We start from the raw sequence: 17,725 nt of genomic DNA, 5'->3' as shown, positions 1-17,725 counted from the left end.
GTTGTAGAGATTCATGTATTAAAAAAAGAGGATTGTTTGCATGAGTTGTTGATTCTTTGAGAGGGAGTAAACATCAGGTTAGTAAGAGTTTGACTATAGGTACATATTTCTAAACGATTATGTCAATAGATTTAAGTAAAATGAGTAAATATGTAGTAAGTACAGTGTATATATATGTGAGCAAATACAGTTTATTCACACATTGTTCTTCTGGTAATGTAGCGTAAAAGCATTGCACATATTTTAACCCAGGCCCTCCTTTACAGCTAAACAAAAATGTTAACATTGTTTATCGGCTCGTTACTTCATTACTTTTCCTAATTTTAGGATAATTGCATTTAAACATAATTTTAAACTGATGACATTTTATACAGCAGAGACCCCAGCTGTTAAATACAATTAATTTAATTGACTTTATATTGGTGTTGACCCCTCCTTAATCCTGAACAAGTCTATTTGGATTTCTGTTATTGGACTTATTTAACAGTTTGTTCTAACAGGAACCTCAATGGGCTCTAATTGATCCCAATCATAAGTAACTTAGATATTTAAGATAACATATGGTGCATTTCTTTGTCTGTGAATTACTTTTTAAGTTGTTTTTTAAGCAAAACGGCCAAACATCCATATTTGCTGTTTTTCTCAGTTCACTATAAAAGTGAAAAGTAAGTTGAATATCTTTGTTTTTTTGACTGTTGGTCGGAAAGAGAAAGCAAATTAATTAAAGTGTCGTACTTCATTTTTACACTGTTATCCGATATTTTAAAGAGCAAATGAATAATTGATTAATTGCAAAAGTAATCGGTAGATGAATTGATATTAAAAAGAATCTTTAGTTGCAGCCCTAAATGAAAGGTGTATATATATATAAAGACAAATGCAATTATTCTTACTTTGACACATACAGCAGTGGGGTCTGTGGGATCCCAAACAAGGAGGAAGTAAAAACAATGTCATCAACACAAGAGTGAAACACAAGCTGATATCTCAACTGTTAAGGTCAGAGGAGAAACATTGTGCAGTTGAAGATGTTTCTGTAAAAGCTTCCGGCATCTCTCTCCTCTCTTCAGCCCTCGTTCTCAGGTGGACTGACGGTTGTACTCTTGAGGAGGATACATCCCGTCGTAGTGAAACTCCTTCCACTGCTCGGTGCTCTCTCTGCTCCTCTCGTTTTGCTCTGGGAAGATTATGAGAATTTTAGTAAATGAATGAGCAGGTGGAGTGAATGAACTCATCGCTCTCAGCTACATCAGATATACCATCGTCCTCCTCTTCAGCGAAGTTCTCATACTGGTTCCTCTTCTCCTCGTGAAACTCTCTCTTTCGTTCATCTGCTGCTAGAATCTGCATCTGCTCAGCTGCAAGCACACAGGAGGAGAAATGAACCGAGTGTAAAATGATAAACAAATGTAATAGTTTATTGTTATATAAACCCAGGAAGAGGATGTGCAGACAAAACAAATCACTCAGGTTGAGTTAAGTACGTCTAAATATCACAACTCTAAATATGCTCTACCAAAGAGAAGACTCTCATTGGTCTTAAATAAACTGCATCAACTAAAAAGGAAGCACAGTTTCAATTGAAAGCTAGTAAGCATGTATAGACACACACACACACACACACACACACACACACACACACACACACACTCAACACGATGACTGTTGAACATCACAAAACTACAACCTCAAAGAAATACCACAGAACTGAATCACCGTGTCTGAACAAAAGCTTATTTTTGTGAAATTCATAAAGCTGGCATTTGTGGTGAAGCTGTGATTCACAGAAAGCTGCTTGTTGCCAAGGCCGACACTCGAAAACACAAAAACCTGGACCCCCTAGTGACGCAAAGAAGTCTAATGAGTAATGTCACAGCCTTTTTACTACATCCAGTCATATGTATACGGGCAGAAAGCAGTGGTGGGATGTAACTAAGTACATATACTCAATTACTAACACTTAAGTTACATTTTGACATACGTGCACTACATTTATGTCACAGCTTCAGTTACCTTTTACATAACAAATCAAATCAAGTCACAACATTACAGTCTCTTTATTTGGGATGATCATTGGTAGTAATATCGTTACAGAGAAGTGACCTGCATGTGACCTCTGGCCAGCAGGACTGGACAAATGAAGAAGCCCAGAGAACATTAGAGTACTCATCACAGGGACAGCAGAAACATTAGAAAGAGCCATTGGCTAAGATAAGAGAGGTGTGGGATAGCCACGCTAACCTTTCAAAAATCATGTCACAACCTTTAACCTTTTAACAGGATGTCCGTGCATGCAGTGAGAGCTGGAACTAATCCAGGGAACTCAAGTCACTTCGTTTTATATAACAGAGTTCAATGTTTATAAGATTAACAGATGAACTGCAAATCAGTATTCGTGACTTGCAGATGAAAACATTTGAAGGCAACTACCTGCTATTTTTAGTCTCTTTCAAACATTGCACATCATCCATCATTTTCTTCACCTGTCACACCTTCATCTGCAGACCTGCTTCTAATGGCTCACTAACTCCCACGAGAAGTCAAACTCTTGTTGTCGAGAGTCTGATTTCCACGTATTGATGTCAGACCTTTGCTTCAAATTTGCTTTATCCACCTACTGAAACACGTGAAACATTTACCAAATATGTTCCTTTGCAAATGTTATCTGCCTGCAAGCGAGATGTTGTGCTTTTATGTCATCACGAAGCAGGAGAGGCTCTCCAAAGTGAGCACAATTTGTTTGTCTCACTTTTTAACTTGGTTTCTCTGTGACCCCTTTGTGCCTGTGTGTCGGCACATTCCACATTCAACTCCCAACCGCTCACCCACTCACTCTCAGTCCATCTCTGTCTCTTCACCGTGTTTACTGCTTTGTTTTCATTTTATTCAAAGTGTCTTTTTGTTGCTGGTGCACACACAGACCCACAGCATGTTACACAACTCCAATTCAGAGCAGAGATCTCAGTGTGTGCTCTCACCTTCCTGTTGGCAGAGCTGTGCATAACAGTGCCGTTAAATCACTCGAGGATGTCAAACAATGTACAGTATGTGAATTTTCACAACACTTGTAAGGAGAATATTGACTGATTTACTTGTGTGTGTGTGTGTGTGTGTGTGTGTGTGTGTGAGCTCCACGCTGCCCTGTGGCTCCTGCTGCAGCCTCCAGCAGAGGAGGCAGAGCTGCAGTGCGACCAGACAGGTCTGAGGCCAGGCGAGGTTCACAACACAGTTAACAGCTGCTGGCTGCCATAAACACGTCCAAGCTGTCATTAACATGTCGGCTCACTGTCCATTCAAACGGAACAAAAAAAATCTAGTTTCAAGAGTCATTTCATCTAACACTGTGTCATAAATTACATTTACTTGAAACAAGAGAAGAAAATAATTTCTTATTTAGCATAACTAATGTTTTTATGTACTCTTTCAAAGGTCTATTGTGCAAGATGATTTCTTTTAAGAGGCAGAAATGTTTCATTCACATCAATTAATTTAGATTAAAATAAACATTTCTAGAATTAAATGTAATATTGTTGATACTGGTGCAGTCTGCCCTCTCCTGTCTTATTCTGGAAAGTCTAGGTAATTCCTTAAGTATGTAAATCTTCGCTTTATTAATTGCAGCTCTTTGGCAGGATTTTCTTTCCTGATTTAACAATCGTGACAGCGTTTTTGCACACCATAAAGTTTTACAAACAGTTATGTAGGATCAAAAACTAAAGAATCCCACACTGTTGAACACTTTTTAAATAATAATGATAATAGTGAGTGCAGGATTGAATGCTGAAATGTTAAAGAAAGTATTTCAAAGGATAGATGTTATTAATATTATCACACATTTGGATGCAACAAAATGACTTCCATCGTGTCATAACAGTCAAGAAATGTGTGCCTGTCCTTTATAATAAGACACAACAAGAAACACACTTCAAGAAACACACACCGCCTCGGCTCACCAGACCTCAGTTCAAACTGCCACAAACTGTGAACTCACCGTGGATCTCATCCTGAGACTTTGAGGCGCGTCTGCTTCGTTTTCTGAAGAAGTTTGAGGCATCTGCCTCTTTCATGAAGATCCTCTTCAGCGGACCTGCAGTGGGGAGCAGGAGGAGATTCAGTTCACAACATAAAGGGATACAAAGAGGGGACGTAGAAGAGATGCAGCTCCTCACCTTGTGGATCTTTAGTGCTGCCGGGCACAGCTGCAGAGTCGGCCTCTGGAAACACTGGGTCAGAGGACAAAACAGGAAGGCTTTAAACTAAAAAAACACTGACTGTAGCTCCCATGCTTACCCCTGCATGAAGAATACAAACCGCTATCATCACATAAATTCTCCTGCATCAGACTCACAGGAAAGTGCCAGAAGCACAGTGAGGAGAGCCAGGAGGGTTGCATACTTCCAGGACATCTTCAGCTCTGTGTCTGGCTTTGTTGCGAGATACGAGTAATGTGGCAAGCCAGGAGGGAATGTGAGTTTGTGAGAGGTGGGGTGGGAGCCTGGAGGAATATTGACTGCTTGTCAGAGGAGAGGGGGGGAGTAAAGATATGATAAGGCTGAATCCAACAAAGAGAAGACAGAAAGGTGCAGAGGATTTAATTATGATTTGTATTGTATTGTATCATGGGCCTGTGAGGGTCTCATTCTTTCGTCTTAGAAGCGAAAACGTATAGGCCTCACTACAGAAATGGCCCTCCAGGCTAACTATGCACCACTCTCCTGGTCAATACCCACACTTACTAGAGAAAATGGATGACAGACAACGAAACACTGACTATTCTGGGGGAAAATATAGTGATTGAAACCAAACTGAGGCCCAGAGCTGAGGGTTTTTCTTGCCAAATGTCTCCTTTGCAGATGCAGCTGAAAGAGGCCCCTCAACAAGGCCGCTCTCTCTGCTTCTTGCATGAAGTCCTGCCGGAAAGTATGCAGCCTTCTGTTTGCTAGAGTTTTTTTTCCCCACCTGAATTCTGGCTGTGCCACAGAAAAGACTGAATGTTTAAATTGTTTTGTGGGGTAATCCAAGATGGAGGTGGGATTGTTGCTCAGGAAAGTGACAGGAAATGTGGGTATGTGTCGTAAGTTTATTCAGGCAAGTGAGGAAATCATACTTGAAATGAAATTCAACAGAGAGCCTGTGAGTTTTGGGGTTTCAGGGAAAAAGTTACATGGTGTTATTGGAGATTTTTGGACACAAAAAAGGTGAAGAGTTTATATAATGTGTTGTTAGAAATTAAACTATTAAACAGGATATACATGTACAGCATGTATTAGTCAATTCATCAATTAGCTGATTGACATAACATGAATTGGCAATTAACATTTCATGGTTCCAACTTTATAAATGTGAAGCTTTGTTGCTTTTCTGTTCAATTATCTTAATAGTTTTAATGTAATGTTAATAATTTTGAGGTTTGGACTATCAAAACAAACATTGTGAATGTGTAACGTATTGTGACAATATTTCTAATTATTTTCAATCAATGGGTTAATTGAGAAAATAGCAGCAAATTAATCAGAATCAGTCGCAGTGTTATACAAAATAAAGAAAATTAAGTTATTATAGCCTTTCAATGCAGGACTTTTACTTGCAGCAGAGTATTTTGACTTTTATTTAAGTAAAGTCTAAATACTTTCTCCACCACGGATAGGACATGATACATTTCCTTTCATTAGTGGCTCAGGTTTGTGGATGTATATTTATATGAATGCAGCATTTCCTCCACTAAGAGCCGCTGTGGGGCCGCACTGTCTCAGTATCGCTGCAGTTCCCCTCACCCACCGTTAGGGGGCGCTGTTTCCCTGCTGGCGTTTTGATGACACGGCTTGTGTGGTGGCAGGCAGGCAGGCAGGCAGCGTCAGCAGGCAGAGGACACACTCAGACCGACCAGTAATCACCATCGTCACTCACACTGCCATGTTCGAAAAAAACAACAACAGCGCTTCCTATTTTCTACCTGGAGTGAAACTTTAAAAAGCCTTCAAAGAAACAAGACACGCCATGTTGCTGGACGCTACAACGCCGCGGATATAAGCGACATTGAAGACAAGAAAGTAGCTACCGACACAGCGAAGCCACAAAGAAGAAGAAGAAGAAGAAGGGCTTTTTTTTTTTTCACGCTCGGAGGGAAAGACGGCATCCGGCCTGAGAAGAAGCTCCGAGGTCGGGGACTCCGGTCGGAGCAACGTTCATCGTTTCTGGTGAGAATCACTCACATTTTCGGTGTAGTTTCTGTGAATTTACCGACCGATTAGCGCCACGGTGATACAAGAGACATTCACACCGCCCTGCGTTGACACAAAACGAGCTTAACGATGTTTACTTCACTCGGTGTGTGTGTGTGTGTGTGTGTGTGTGTGTGTGTGAATGCAGTCGTTTGTTGTGTGAGAGCTTGTCCCATTCACCGGTGAATGGCCGCATTTAACTAAAAAAAAAAAAAACAAGCTGTGAGGTTCGTTACATGCAGCATTAATTAATAGTAAAGGAAGTTCAGAGTGGTTAATTCTTCATCATGTCTGCCCTCGAGGTTAAACATTTGTGTCAGCTTTGTTGTTACAAACACAGTCGGCTGGTTAGTTGTCAGTAAATTGTATGAGGTTTGGTTGTAAGGCTTTGTTGCAAGCTGCTCTGCATGTATCGTCTTGCATAGTTGCCACCAACACATTCACTGACCCACATTTTAAAGATGGACTGTTTTTCCTGGTCCAATCCCCCCCCCCAACTAACTTGGAAGCCCCGTGCAGACTGTACCAGCCCAGTGCAGACTGTACCAGCCCGGTGCAGACTGTACCAGCCCGGTGCAGACTGTACCATCCCGGTGCAGACTGTACCAGCCCCGTGCAGACTGTACCATCCCGGTGCAGACTGTACCATCCCCGTGCAGACTGTACCAGCCCCGTGCAGACTGTACCAGCCCCGTGCAGACTGTACCATCCCGGTGCAGACTGTACCATCCCGGTGCAGACTGTACCAGCCCCGTGCAGACTGTACCAGCCCCGTGCAGACTGTACCATCCCGGTGCAGACTGTACCATCCCCGTGCAGACTGTACCAGCCCCGTGCAGACTGTACCAGCCCAGTGCAGACTGTACCAGCCCCGTGCAGACTGTACCAGCCCCGTGCAGACTGTACCAGCCCAGTGCAGACTGTACCAGCCCCTGATCTCACACACACAGTCAGTATTAACAGCTTTAAGCCTGCTCAGCTTTTTGTGGGAAGGCCAGGAGCAGACATGGGAAACCGTTTTGAGAGAGGCTCCTGCTAGTTTCAAGGAATTTCACCTCCGCTTTCATTGAATTCCTGTACTTGTGTTTTCTTCCTGAGTGAACCTGTGCGGTAGAGTGAACTGTGTGTGGGTGAGAGATGGATGTGAAGTGAGCAGGATGTCCAAAAAGGAAGACATCATTGTTCTGAAGGGGGGGGGGGGGGGGGAGGGATGCTCATTGCAAACTCATGAGGAAGTTGAGAACACCCAGGAGCCTACGTGGTTACATATTTATTGCCACATTTATTGTTCACCTGTTAACAGTCTACTGACTCGAGGCAAATATTAAATGTTATGTTTTATGTAACTAAGTTTCACTGTTACGCACGTGGGACCAAACTCTTCGTATGTCTTTAATAGAAAGTTAAATATATACTTTAGTTTTTTAATTATATCATGTTTAGAAACTAAAATTCGGAAAACAGAATTGTCTGTATTCATTTTTTCAATTTCAATATTTTCTCAATTGATTAATTATTAAGTATATTTATAAATATATACTGAGAAATGCGCATCAGAATTTCCTAAAGCTCAAGTTGACATCTGATCAAAAGCACAGGAATAAGAAAACTATCAAATGTATACATTTGTGAAGTTAGAACCAGTGATTTTTTTTGGCGCTTTCGCTTAAAAGCATTACTTATCTACGATTATCAAAACTGTTTCTGATTTAATTTTCTGTTTATCAACTAATTGATGTGTCGGCTATCGAAGCACACGTTTATATTATTATGATTTGATCTTGCTGATAGTCAGTAATATTGAATTAGGCGATCACTGGGCCTATTATTTACTACAATTGGGTATTGTTTACTAGTTCAATACTTTTTAAAATGCCATATTTTGAGGAAAATCTGTGTTTTTCTACAGTCCTTTTTTTTTTCTTGTGCAAAAAAAAACCTAAATGCTAATTGTGGTCTGGCAGCCGAACAAGAACTTTGCAAATATAAATGTAAATATAGTTTTTTTTTAATGAAAGAGCTGTCGAAGCGCTTTCTCTCATTTCCTTTGAGCAGGTTTCAGTTTGACAGTCACAAGCTTTTGAGCTTCCGTGAACATTTTTATCATTCAGAAGCTTCAAGGGGGTGTGTCGGTTTTTTGGGCTTAAAATACTTTGTGTTCAGCCAGGTACCTGCAGGAGGACAGGGAGCTGTTGGGGGACAGTGTACCCGTGTGTGTTGGTTTGACGTGGGGTCGTTCCCTTGGTGAAGGCCTTGGGGATCGTGGTGGCAGAGAAACCTGACACGCTGTGAAACAGCTGTAGCCACGCGGTGCTGAGCCCTCGAGTCTCAGTGCAGATCAGATGATGGTCCAGTATGTGTATGGGTGTGTGCGAGTATGTGTGTGGGAGCATACACAAGAATGTGTTTTTTTCGTTCTGTGTTTCAGATTCATTCTCTACTTTTAAAAATGCAATCATACACCGAATGATTTCAAATCAAACCAGACTTTTCGGACTATTTTAATTCCTTGTACTAAGTTTTGCTTATACTGTGTGTTATCTCTAAGTGTGTGTGTGTGTGTGTGTGTGTGTGTGTGTGTGTTAGAACTCATGTTTAAGCAGCAGGCCAAGACAGCTGGCTGAAGGTTAATGTGTCACCGCTCTCTGGAGAGCAGCTGCTATGTCACAGGCACCACTCCTTTATATAGATAGCCATGAATACAAACTCTTCCTCTTTTCTTTGCTGCATTAACACATGAACTCTGGCACCAGTATGCAGCTCAGTCCCCTCACATACAGTTGCCCCACAAGACAAATGCTGTGGCTTGCCTCCACTCCCTGGTTCTCTATCTGAGTCTGAATCTGGGAAGTCTCGTGGTAATAAAGAGCCCACTGCAGCCACTGAGCCAGCTGGCTGAGAACCTGTTTGATCGAGTTATACTGTAATACCTTACACCACATATCTGGGCCGTCATCTGAAGTATTAATGTCCAAAACAGGTGAGGGACAAATATTGCCTTTTTCCCCGTCACTCTTGGCAGGATTCGCAGGAGCTGTCTGAACACTTGTCTGGTCTTTATTTGGGGACACACACACACACACACACACACACATTCATCCAAACCAACATTGTTGCATAGCTTCGCATATTTGAGATGTGCTAAGGTGTTCATAATTAAGTTCTCACTGGTTTAATAAAAGACCATGTTAAATCCAGGTTTTTTAATTAGCTGAATTTCGAAACCCTCCGGCCCACCCTACCTGGGCTCAGTAGGATTTTCTAGTCAGGGATTGAGAAAGTAGACCAATGTTCAGCGGCTAAAAATAAGTTCCTTCTTAATGAAATTGATCCATTTTCCATTTAATTCAAAGCTTAGTGATTTTCTCACAAGCAGGAAAGAAAAGGGAGCACAATCAAAACAAGTGTTTCCACAATAATATCTTTTTATTCAAATGTAAAACATATAAGAATGAGTGGACATCTGCAGTTTTTCAACTAAACAAATAAAAAATAATCTTACGTTTCTTACAGCCTTACAAAAAAACGTCAGTTACAAACAAGACACCACCTTAACTGTCTGCAGGGTTTTCCCAAACTGTAACACACAACTATGCCTGGCAGGCAGGCTGTCTGGAGTTACTACAGAGGCCGCTGTGAGCTGTTTGTGTTTGCAGTTTGATACCGAAACTGATATTCTGATAACCCCATCCCGCCGTCTGCCCTTAGTTAGATAGCAGCGTGGCCTGTTGTTACCTTTTAACAGCCATGAAAGGCTATCAGGACCTACTGGGGCTGTTGGTGCGACAATGAGCCCAGACGAGCAGGGAGACGGAGGCTAATTAACGCTCTCTCCGATGCTAATGCTCTGCATCAGATGAGTCCACGTCTGGGCGATTATCTACGTACTGAGCCAAACAGGAGTCTGTGATAATCATGCTGTTATCTAGAATAAATGAAGACGATCAACATATCTAAATATTTGTATTGGTACAGAGATATTAACACCTTTTTGATGTATAAAATGATATATTGGAGTGACACAATTGTGCTGCCTGCCAGATGATATCAGGCCCTATCTGTCGATCTCAGCTGGGTCCACAAGGCTTATCTGTCACAATCATCGGGGCTTTTTAATCCCATTCATAAACTGTGTTATCATGGGAAGTGGTAGTGGTGCTTTACGTGTATCGTTTTCATATGAATGGTGTGTTTAATTTAAAAGTTGTGGTTATTCATGACATATTTATGGTTTGGTTTGGTTTCCTTCTTAAGATAATTCTGGGTATAATCGGATATTGAAGGAAATACCCAAATTGTGTGTGTGTTATCTAGAACATTGAAAGCAAAGTACATTTTCCGTGTATATAAATAAACTAAAATAAACCTTTATTTATGAAGAATGGAGGATTAGAATGCAATCGAATCAACATTTACCTCACATGATGAAATTTAGTCTCTGCATTCAACCCATCCTAGTATTATGAGCAGGATTCGGCTATTATATAAACAGCAGCCAGGGAACTATATGGGGTGACACCGTAGCGCCCAGGAGGCGAATTGGCACTTCTCCATGTACCAGTGTGCGCTCTGTATATAGGGTGCTTGGGGACTTGAACCAGCGACACCCTGGTTTTCAAACAGAGTTCTTATGGATTGAGACAGGTCGTCCCAGAGCCTCGGGCCCCGATTGCAAAGGCTCTGTCCCCTTTAGCTTTCAACCTGAAAGAGACAGAAGACCACTGCCCGACTATGCAAAGGTTTATAAGGGATTACAAGGTCTTAAATATAGTCAAGAAAAGCCTTAAAGGCAATCAATTAGATCTTAAAATCAATCCCAAAACAAACAGGAAGCCAATGTAAAGAAGTTAAAACAGGTTTGTACCCCTTGGTTCTGGTTGATCAAGGATTCATTGGATCATTTGTTGTCATTATGCAAGATAGGGTTACACAATGAAACAACAAAAGAAGGAGTGCATTCCTGTAGGCCTAGTGCATTTTTCTTTTGTCTTTGCATCATGAGGAATGTAAACGGCAGCAACAAAAACAATGGTGAATTCTCTGTGAAGATAATATAACATAAGAATTCAACATCAGGGAAAACATTTTCACCAACTTTGGCGTTTTGAGCACCAAGCATCATTGATGTAAACACAAAGTCCGACTCCTCTCGTCTCACCGGAGTCCTGCTCTCTGTCCTGGGGTCCGCCCGTCAACGGCAACAGCATGACCCGGGATGCCACAATCTTATTTCATCTATCTTAATTTCCTGAGACTCGACATCAGCCAGGAGCAGGCTGGGTAGTGGAATAGCCTTAGGTCCTAGCTCCCTCTCCTTCGGGGGTGTTCACTCTGCCCTCGGTGGCGTTTGATCCGGCAGGTCTGGCTCACTGACATGTTGTTCATTTGTGAAGATTATCTTGCTGAACAAAACGTGTATCATAAATGTTCGTTTGCCACGGAGTTTATTTTCTGCTATAATCCAAAATCCAATGGAAAATCCCATTGACTTTTTGTTCAGGGAACCAGTGCGATGCTAACTTGCAGGGTTCGCCTACAAAAACACGTCAGCCCTGCAGCACTCTATTGGCATGTGACCTGGTTTGAGCCCCCTCAAAGATCTAGAATCGTTATGCACCAAAAGATACCCAACCTTAGCTACGAACCTGCAATATTGGACCTGGTCATCTACTGTCTGACTGCAGGCAGTATTGGGTCGCAGAGAAAGCTTAGCGAGGAGCAGGCCTGTCGCTCAAGCCGCTGTAACCATAGCAGCAGTGTTAATCAGCTAGTGTTGAATCTTATTGCCTGTGAGATCTGTGGCTGTGCGTCACTGGTCTTGCCTGGCCTCCTACTTCAGCCACGGGCTGAGGCGTCTGTTGTATTTCGTACACACACACACACACACACGCGCGCACACATCATCACTGACCTGTCTGTCAGCACCGCTTAGCCCTGTGGCGGCAGGTGACGTGTGACAAGTGGGAAAGCAGCAGGGTGAGGAAAAGTATCTGTCATTGAGGCTGGAAAAGAGCAAAGAAAGGAAGATATATATATAATATTATGACTGTTTTGTGTACCTGGCCTTTGTAACGTTCAAACACATCTTACTGCTGAATTAAAGCCTCACCTGCTGCAGTGCGTGGGGAGGGGAAGCATGCCTGCTTGGTTGTCAAGCACCACGCAGCACACCACTACCTCCTGCGTCTCTCGAAAAAAGCCAACTTTTTACTGTGCACAATGCAGCCTTTATATAAGGCCTCCATAATGGTGCCAGCTCCTTCACTCATGTCCTCATTGTCTTGGCCAGGATGAGAAAAGGCTGCTCTTTAGAAAAGCTAGGCTGAGCTCACCAGTGAATCATGCCAACAGTCACGCTTGTTCTCTATCGTCTTCTATGTGCGAGGCAGCCAGGGGAGGAGAAGCAGGCGTTTTCGACGACCCTCGTTCTCCTAAAGGCAGTGACGTTAGCTGGTTTACTGAACCCTGGAGGGTTCACAGAGGGGTTGCAACCTTGCTTTTCCTGTTTCTGTGTGTGGCCCAGACAGCACCCTGTGGCAGTGATGGTGGCTGTGGTGTGATTGGTTCATCTGGCAGAAGTGGGACAATTGCACAGACCTCTGCAGTGATGGTGGCTTGTGGAGTCTGGCATTACAGGGCAGCCGTTGGGGGTGGTTGTTCCTCACAGCGGGAACTCTTACCCTTTTTAGTAGCCCTCAGTTTATCATCAGCACATTCGCTGTTTGCTCGCAGACAGAATCCATATGATGCATGCGTTTACTGTCACCACTGCAGCATCCATAATGCTCCTCCTCTCAGCTGTTTCCCCTGCATTCCCCCCCCCCCCCCCCCCCCCCACTGCCTCCTGCAGACTGTACTGCCAGATACAGATGGAGATGTCAATTTGTTTGCGAGAGTCGTGTAATGGTTTGTATTGATGGCTGGTTTAAGGGATGAAAATGCAGACGTAGTCGGGAGGGGGGGGGGGTTGGGGTTGCTATAGCTATAGGGTGTGAGATGGAGGTAGAGGGGAAATCAGCATGCATGCAGTCTCCTGCCGTGCTCTGCATTTTCAACATGGAAAAAGCAGTGGGGTTGCCATGGTAACAAATCCCGAATCGGCGCAGTTCTCGGACCCCTCCGCCCCACTCCACACACACACACACACACCCCCTCCTCCCTGGCCACATCCCAGCAGATCTGGAGCTCAGACCTCAGACCGGCCTACTTAGGGGAGCAGGGATGAGGCTCGGAAAAGGGATCATGTCCAAAGCTCCACACTCGATCCCAGAGCAGGAACATCGGCCAGCGAATACGGGTGCACAGTAGACGGACCCCCCCCCCCCCCCCCCCCTCCTTCTTCTCCCCCTCTCCACTGCTGTTATTAACTTTCTATTAAACACTCAAAAAGTGATTTGTATCCACAGTCTGCTGGATAGTAGGTTATATCCCGGTTATTTATGAGATGTTGATGTATCCTCTCGTATACATTCATAATTTAACAGTGGATTCTGGATATTGCCATGGAAACTGAAGAGAGATTTACTTCAAAAACCAACAATGAATCAATGCCGTTAAAGCAAGTTCTGGTCTGAGATTATCCTGATTTATTTAATCTCATCACAATGATTGTAAACATTAATATCAGGGCTACAACTAACGATTGCGCTCATTATCGATTCATCCGTCCATTATTGTTCCGATTAATCCTATGTACCTGTGAAAGGTCCACAAAATAACGTAAAACATCCATTTCAAGTTTCTAGAGCCGAACGTGACAAATTCCTTTTTTTGTTTGTGATTCGCCAATAAACACAGAAGATGAAGAAGAACAGACACTGACTAGAGAGCCAAACATGTCGTCACTGGTGGATGTTTTTCACAGCGTCAGAAGGATTGAAACGGCACAGTCCTTTTTGTTTTTGTTGTTAACAATAGAGATGTCTGTTAGATTTAGTTAGATCAGAGCTATGGAATATTAAATCATCCATCTTCGCTCACTACATCTTAACTCTCTTACATCAGGTGTGCATAAACTACAGGTTATGTAAAATGTATCAGATATGTTATCGGTGTCAGCTGAAAGAAAATCCACATACGTTTCCCATGTAGCGCACATGTTGCAGGCTGGGGGAAATGCTGCAGCTGGAGAGTGGGTAGTTTACGCAGCGAGTTGTTCGTGAGTAGACAGACTGCTTGCCCATGCTGGAGCTGTTGTGTCATGAGGAGACTGATGTGAAGCTGTTGCGACAGTCGAGTTGACCTTCTGCCTCATCTCGGTTTCTTGCAATAGTTAGATTTCTGCCTTCATGACTAAGAGCAAAAAAGGACAGTATGTATAAATACAGGCAAGACGAGCGCTGCACCCCTTGTACTTATGAGCCTGTGGATTGGCTCTTTTTGCCATAATGAAACTTTGATGTTGTAACAAAGATTGCTTCATGGTGCCTAAACCACTTAACCAACAGGACGCACCTGGATGCATTTCATTGTCATGTTACATGGTGTTTGGGTCTGCAAGTTCAGGCTTTTCAGCTATCTGAAGCTGAGAATGCATGACATTTCCTCGTGTAGTGTAAGTGCTCATGATCTAAAGTTTAATATTTTGCGTTACACTGTTCCAGTTTGCGTTGGCCTAAAGCCCAGATGCCGATGTCCGCTGCGTGGAAGGAATGGGGGCAAGCTCACTGCCCCCTTCAACTCTTGTGTACAAACTTTTTAAACCAGCCACTCTTGCTCTAAACTTAGAAACAGTCACTGCAGCTGCTGAATCATCTTCACAAACAAAAGTTTGATGTGACATGAAAGTTTTGTTCAGTGATTGTCATGTTTTTGTGAGAGTGGTGACTCACTGGTTTCAAGTCTAATCTGATTTGCCAGTTTGGGCTGATGTGTCTCCCAATCTCTACTGCAATAATCAACAGAAATCTGTTAATCATTTAAGTTGTTTATCAAGCACAAATACTTAACATTCTTTGTTTCTTTCATCTCATATGTGATGAGCTGCTGTTTTCCTCCTTCATACTTTAATACATTGAATATGTATGGGGTGTGAGCTGCTGGTTGGACAAAACAAACAATTTGGGGACATGACCCTGGGCTCTGGGAACTTAAAGGCATTTCACTATTCTTTGACATTTGTTAATGTAAAGAATAATAACCAACAGATTAACTTGTCATGATTGTATCCTGTGTTGTTCTGTGTACATTGACATTTGTCTTCTTAACGGATTGCTTCACATATTCTAAAACAATATTCACACACTTAATTCATTTTTTCTGTCCATACTGGCCAAGAAGAAATCTCTACCCACTGCAGGAACACTCCTCGCTTTGTGCAAAAATATATTTTTAAGTTAAGCTGAAGATAAAGAGGCTTAGTTACACAAATCAAATGGGGTAATTTCCAAAAGTATTGCCTTTTTAGCATCAAAATGCTGTGCACAAAGAGGGAATTTCATTCTAAAGGGTCTGTAACTTTGGGAGATCCCCTCTTGATTTGTCATGCGTTTCCTTTAAATGCCTTTTCACACATAATGAGGACTGTGGCTTTTGTCCCCCATCACTTACATTAATACCACACATCCCAGTAAGGACAAGAACAGAAACTACAGCAACTCAAATCTGTTTCAATGAACGTGTAGTCATAGGCTACAAGTATTGTTTTTAAAGAAACAACCTATCCTTTTTAACTGATGATTCAAACATAAGAGGGCATTCTTATTGTCAGCCTTACCCTGTTCCTCTAAATGTTCTCATCATTTGGCTCTGGCCGTGCGAGTAATTTGTTGCCTCTTTGGACAGAATTCAAGTTTTGAAGCGATATTTGGAAGACAAAAAGCTGTTGGAAGGCCCTGAGGGTCTGAACTACTCATGTGTTTTCATGTCTGGGTATATTCATCATCGTCGTCGTCGTAGACTGACACATGTCCAGATCTGCAGTAGTAGTGGAGTCATGATCTCTGTAGTGAAGTCACAGGGAGAGGCTGCTCCTAATCTGCTCCTGACAAACATTCACAAATATCTTGACGTCTTGATTAAAACTTTTTTCTTTTCTTTCTTCTATCTGTCACAAATTCTCTCACTGATTTACACACACACACACACACACACACACACACACACACACACACACACACACACACACACACTCTGTCTCTAGCTCTCACAATCAGTTACTCTCATGTACACAGTAAATGCGACTGGAATGTGTAATGTGGACTCGATGTGGCCCAGGCTCGTCCTGCTCCATTCAGTAGCAAATCCCCCTGGTTTAGGATTTGCTTTTACAGTCCGGTTTGTCAGAGACCGTACTCTAAACTCACCCATAAGAATCTCTCACCAACTTGTCATGTTTTCTCAGGGGGAGGAATGTAAAGTAATGTGCCTGAATGAGCTGAGTCATAATTAGCGTCAGAGTTGCTGATTTGTTTGCGGCATTGTTCGCCCAGTCAGATACCCAGTGATCCAACAACGTCTTTGATTTCAGCGTGACTCTTGCTGTCGGGTTGTGAAACATGGCTGCAGGCGGATGAGGTGTATTCTTTTGAAGTAAAGGCAGTTTACATTACATGTTTTTCCCGGTGAAATGTCAAGGCCTCCATCAACACTACGGCTTACAGATAGCGGCGGTAGAGTAGTCATTGTAACTAAAACAAGCCGTATCTGTTCTTGTTGTTGTATTACACGAGGGTACAACCGCAACTCGCTTATGTATTGTTTTATTTGTCGTCCTCAGGCCTCCCCTTCCCGAGAGCTCAATGGAGAAGATGAAGCGGTTCAAGCGGCGTCTCTCTCAGACGTTACGAGGCAGCCACACCATCGATGAGTCGCTGTCTGAGCTGGCAGAGCAGATGACCATCGAGGAGAACGGCCTGAAGGACAGCGGTGAGACTTAGACGCAGTTCATAAAAGAGGAGTCGCTGTATCAGAAGTAACATGTCAACCTCATGGTGGTACTAGATAGAAACATTATTTCTTTTCAACCATGAGAGATTTTACCATTAGTCGTGTCTCACTTTAACACCCCTGCGTGTATCAGGCCATTTTAGCCAATGTTGAAAATCAATGAGCGGGAGTATCCAGAATCGTTTTCCAATTAACTTTTCTACATTCACAATATTTATAGGTATTGCAATATAAAAAGACATGCAGTGATCGAGGATTGTGTACACATCATCCACTACTACTTTCATAGGTCATAAATGTTCTTTTACTGCTTTATTTAAACATGACAAGACGATTATTTATGAGTAATCTGCGACGCTCACATGATGTTTGGCCTCTGGTGCATAGAGGGAGTCATGTTACTGTTGCAGAATTATACACAAGAGAAAAGTGTTCTGACAAGCTACATCAGTTATGGTTTTTAATCTTCATCACTAAGTGAAGAAGGGACACTGTAGTCTATCTAGTTACCAAGATTGCCGTCATGACTTAAGGGTTATAAAACACCAAACTGACATTTCCAGCATGTTTACGTAATGAAGTGCATGTCTGAAATGGGATTTAGTTGCTGAATGTTA

At 42.5% G+C, this 17,725-nt stretch overlaps 2 protein-coding genes across 4 annotated transcripts in view; one reads left to right on the top strand and one right to left on the bottom strand.

Annotated features, from left to right (window-relative positions):
• Positions 1 to 977: 977 nt before the first annotated feature.
• Positions 978 to 5,914, bottom strand: ucmab (upper zone of growth plate and cartilage matrix associated b). 2 transcript variants are annotated; one of them, XM_029434750.1, is made up of 6 exons: positions 5,779 to 5,914; positions 4,349 to 4,510; positions 4,170 to 4,223; positions 3,992 to 4,087; positions 1,260 to 1,358; positions 978 to 1,177 (listed from the first exon to the last, which is right to left on the bottom strand). In XM_029434750.1, the coding sequence occupies exons 2-6, from the start codon at positions 4,404 to 4,406 to the stop codon at positions 1,080 to 1,082; spliced, it is 405 nt and encodes a 134-aa protein (XP_029290610.1). In that variant the 5' UTR covers positions 4,407 to 4,510; positions 5,779 to 5,914; the 3' UTR covers positions 978 to 1,079. The 2 variants fall into 2 exon arrangements, with proteins under 2 accessions (XP_029290610.1, XP_029290609.1); XM_029434749.1 differs by lacking the exon at positions 5,779 to 5,914 and having other exon boundaries at positions 4,312 to 4,395.
• Positions 5,915 to 6,079: 165 nt separating this feature from the next.
• The window catches only part of LOC115010236 (cyclin-dependent kinase 17), a 28,357-nt gene continuing 16,711 nt past the window's right edge, over positions 6,080 to 17,725 (top strand). For both annotated transcript variants that reach the window (XM_029434746.1, XM_029434747.1), the window contains exons 1-2: positions 6,080 to 6,197; positions 16,939 to 17,087. In XM_029434746.1, coding sequence (XP_029290606.1) covers positions 16,961 to 17,087 — 127 coding nt within the window. In that variant the 5' untranslated portion in view covers positions 6,080 to 6,197; positions 16,939 to 16,960. The remainder of the gene's footprint in view (positions 6,198 to 16,938; positions 17,088 to 17,725) is intronic.

The sequence above is a fragment of the Cottoperca gobio genome, chromosome 6, assembly GCF_900634415.1.
Source record: "Cottoperca gobio chromosome 6, fCotGob3.1, whole genome shotgun sequence".
Lineage (NCBI taxonomy): Eukaryota > Metazoa > Chordata > Actinopteri > Perciformes > Bovichtidae > Cottoperca > Cottoperca gobio.
This window is presented reverse-complemented; position numbering and strand designations above follow the sequence as displayed.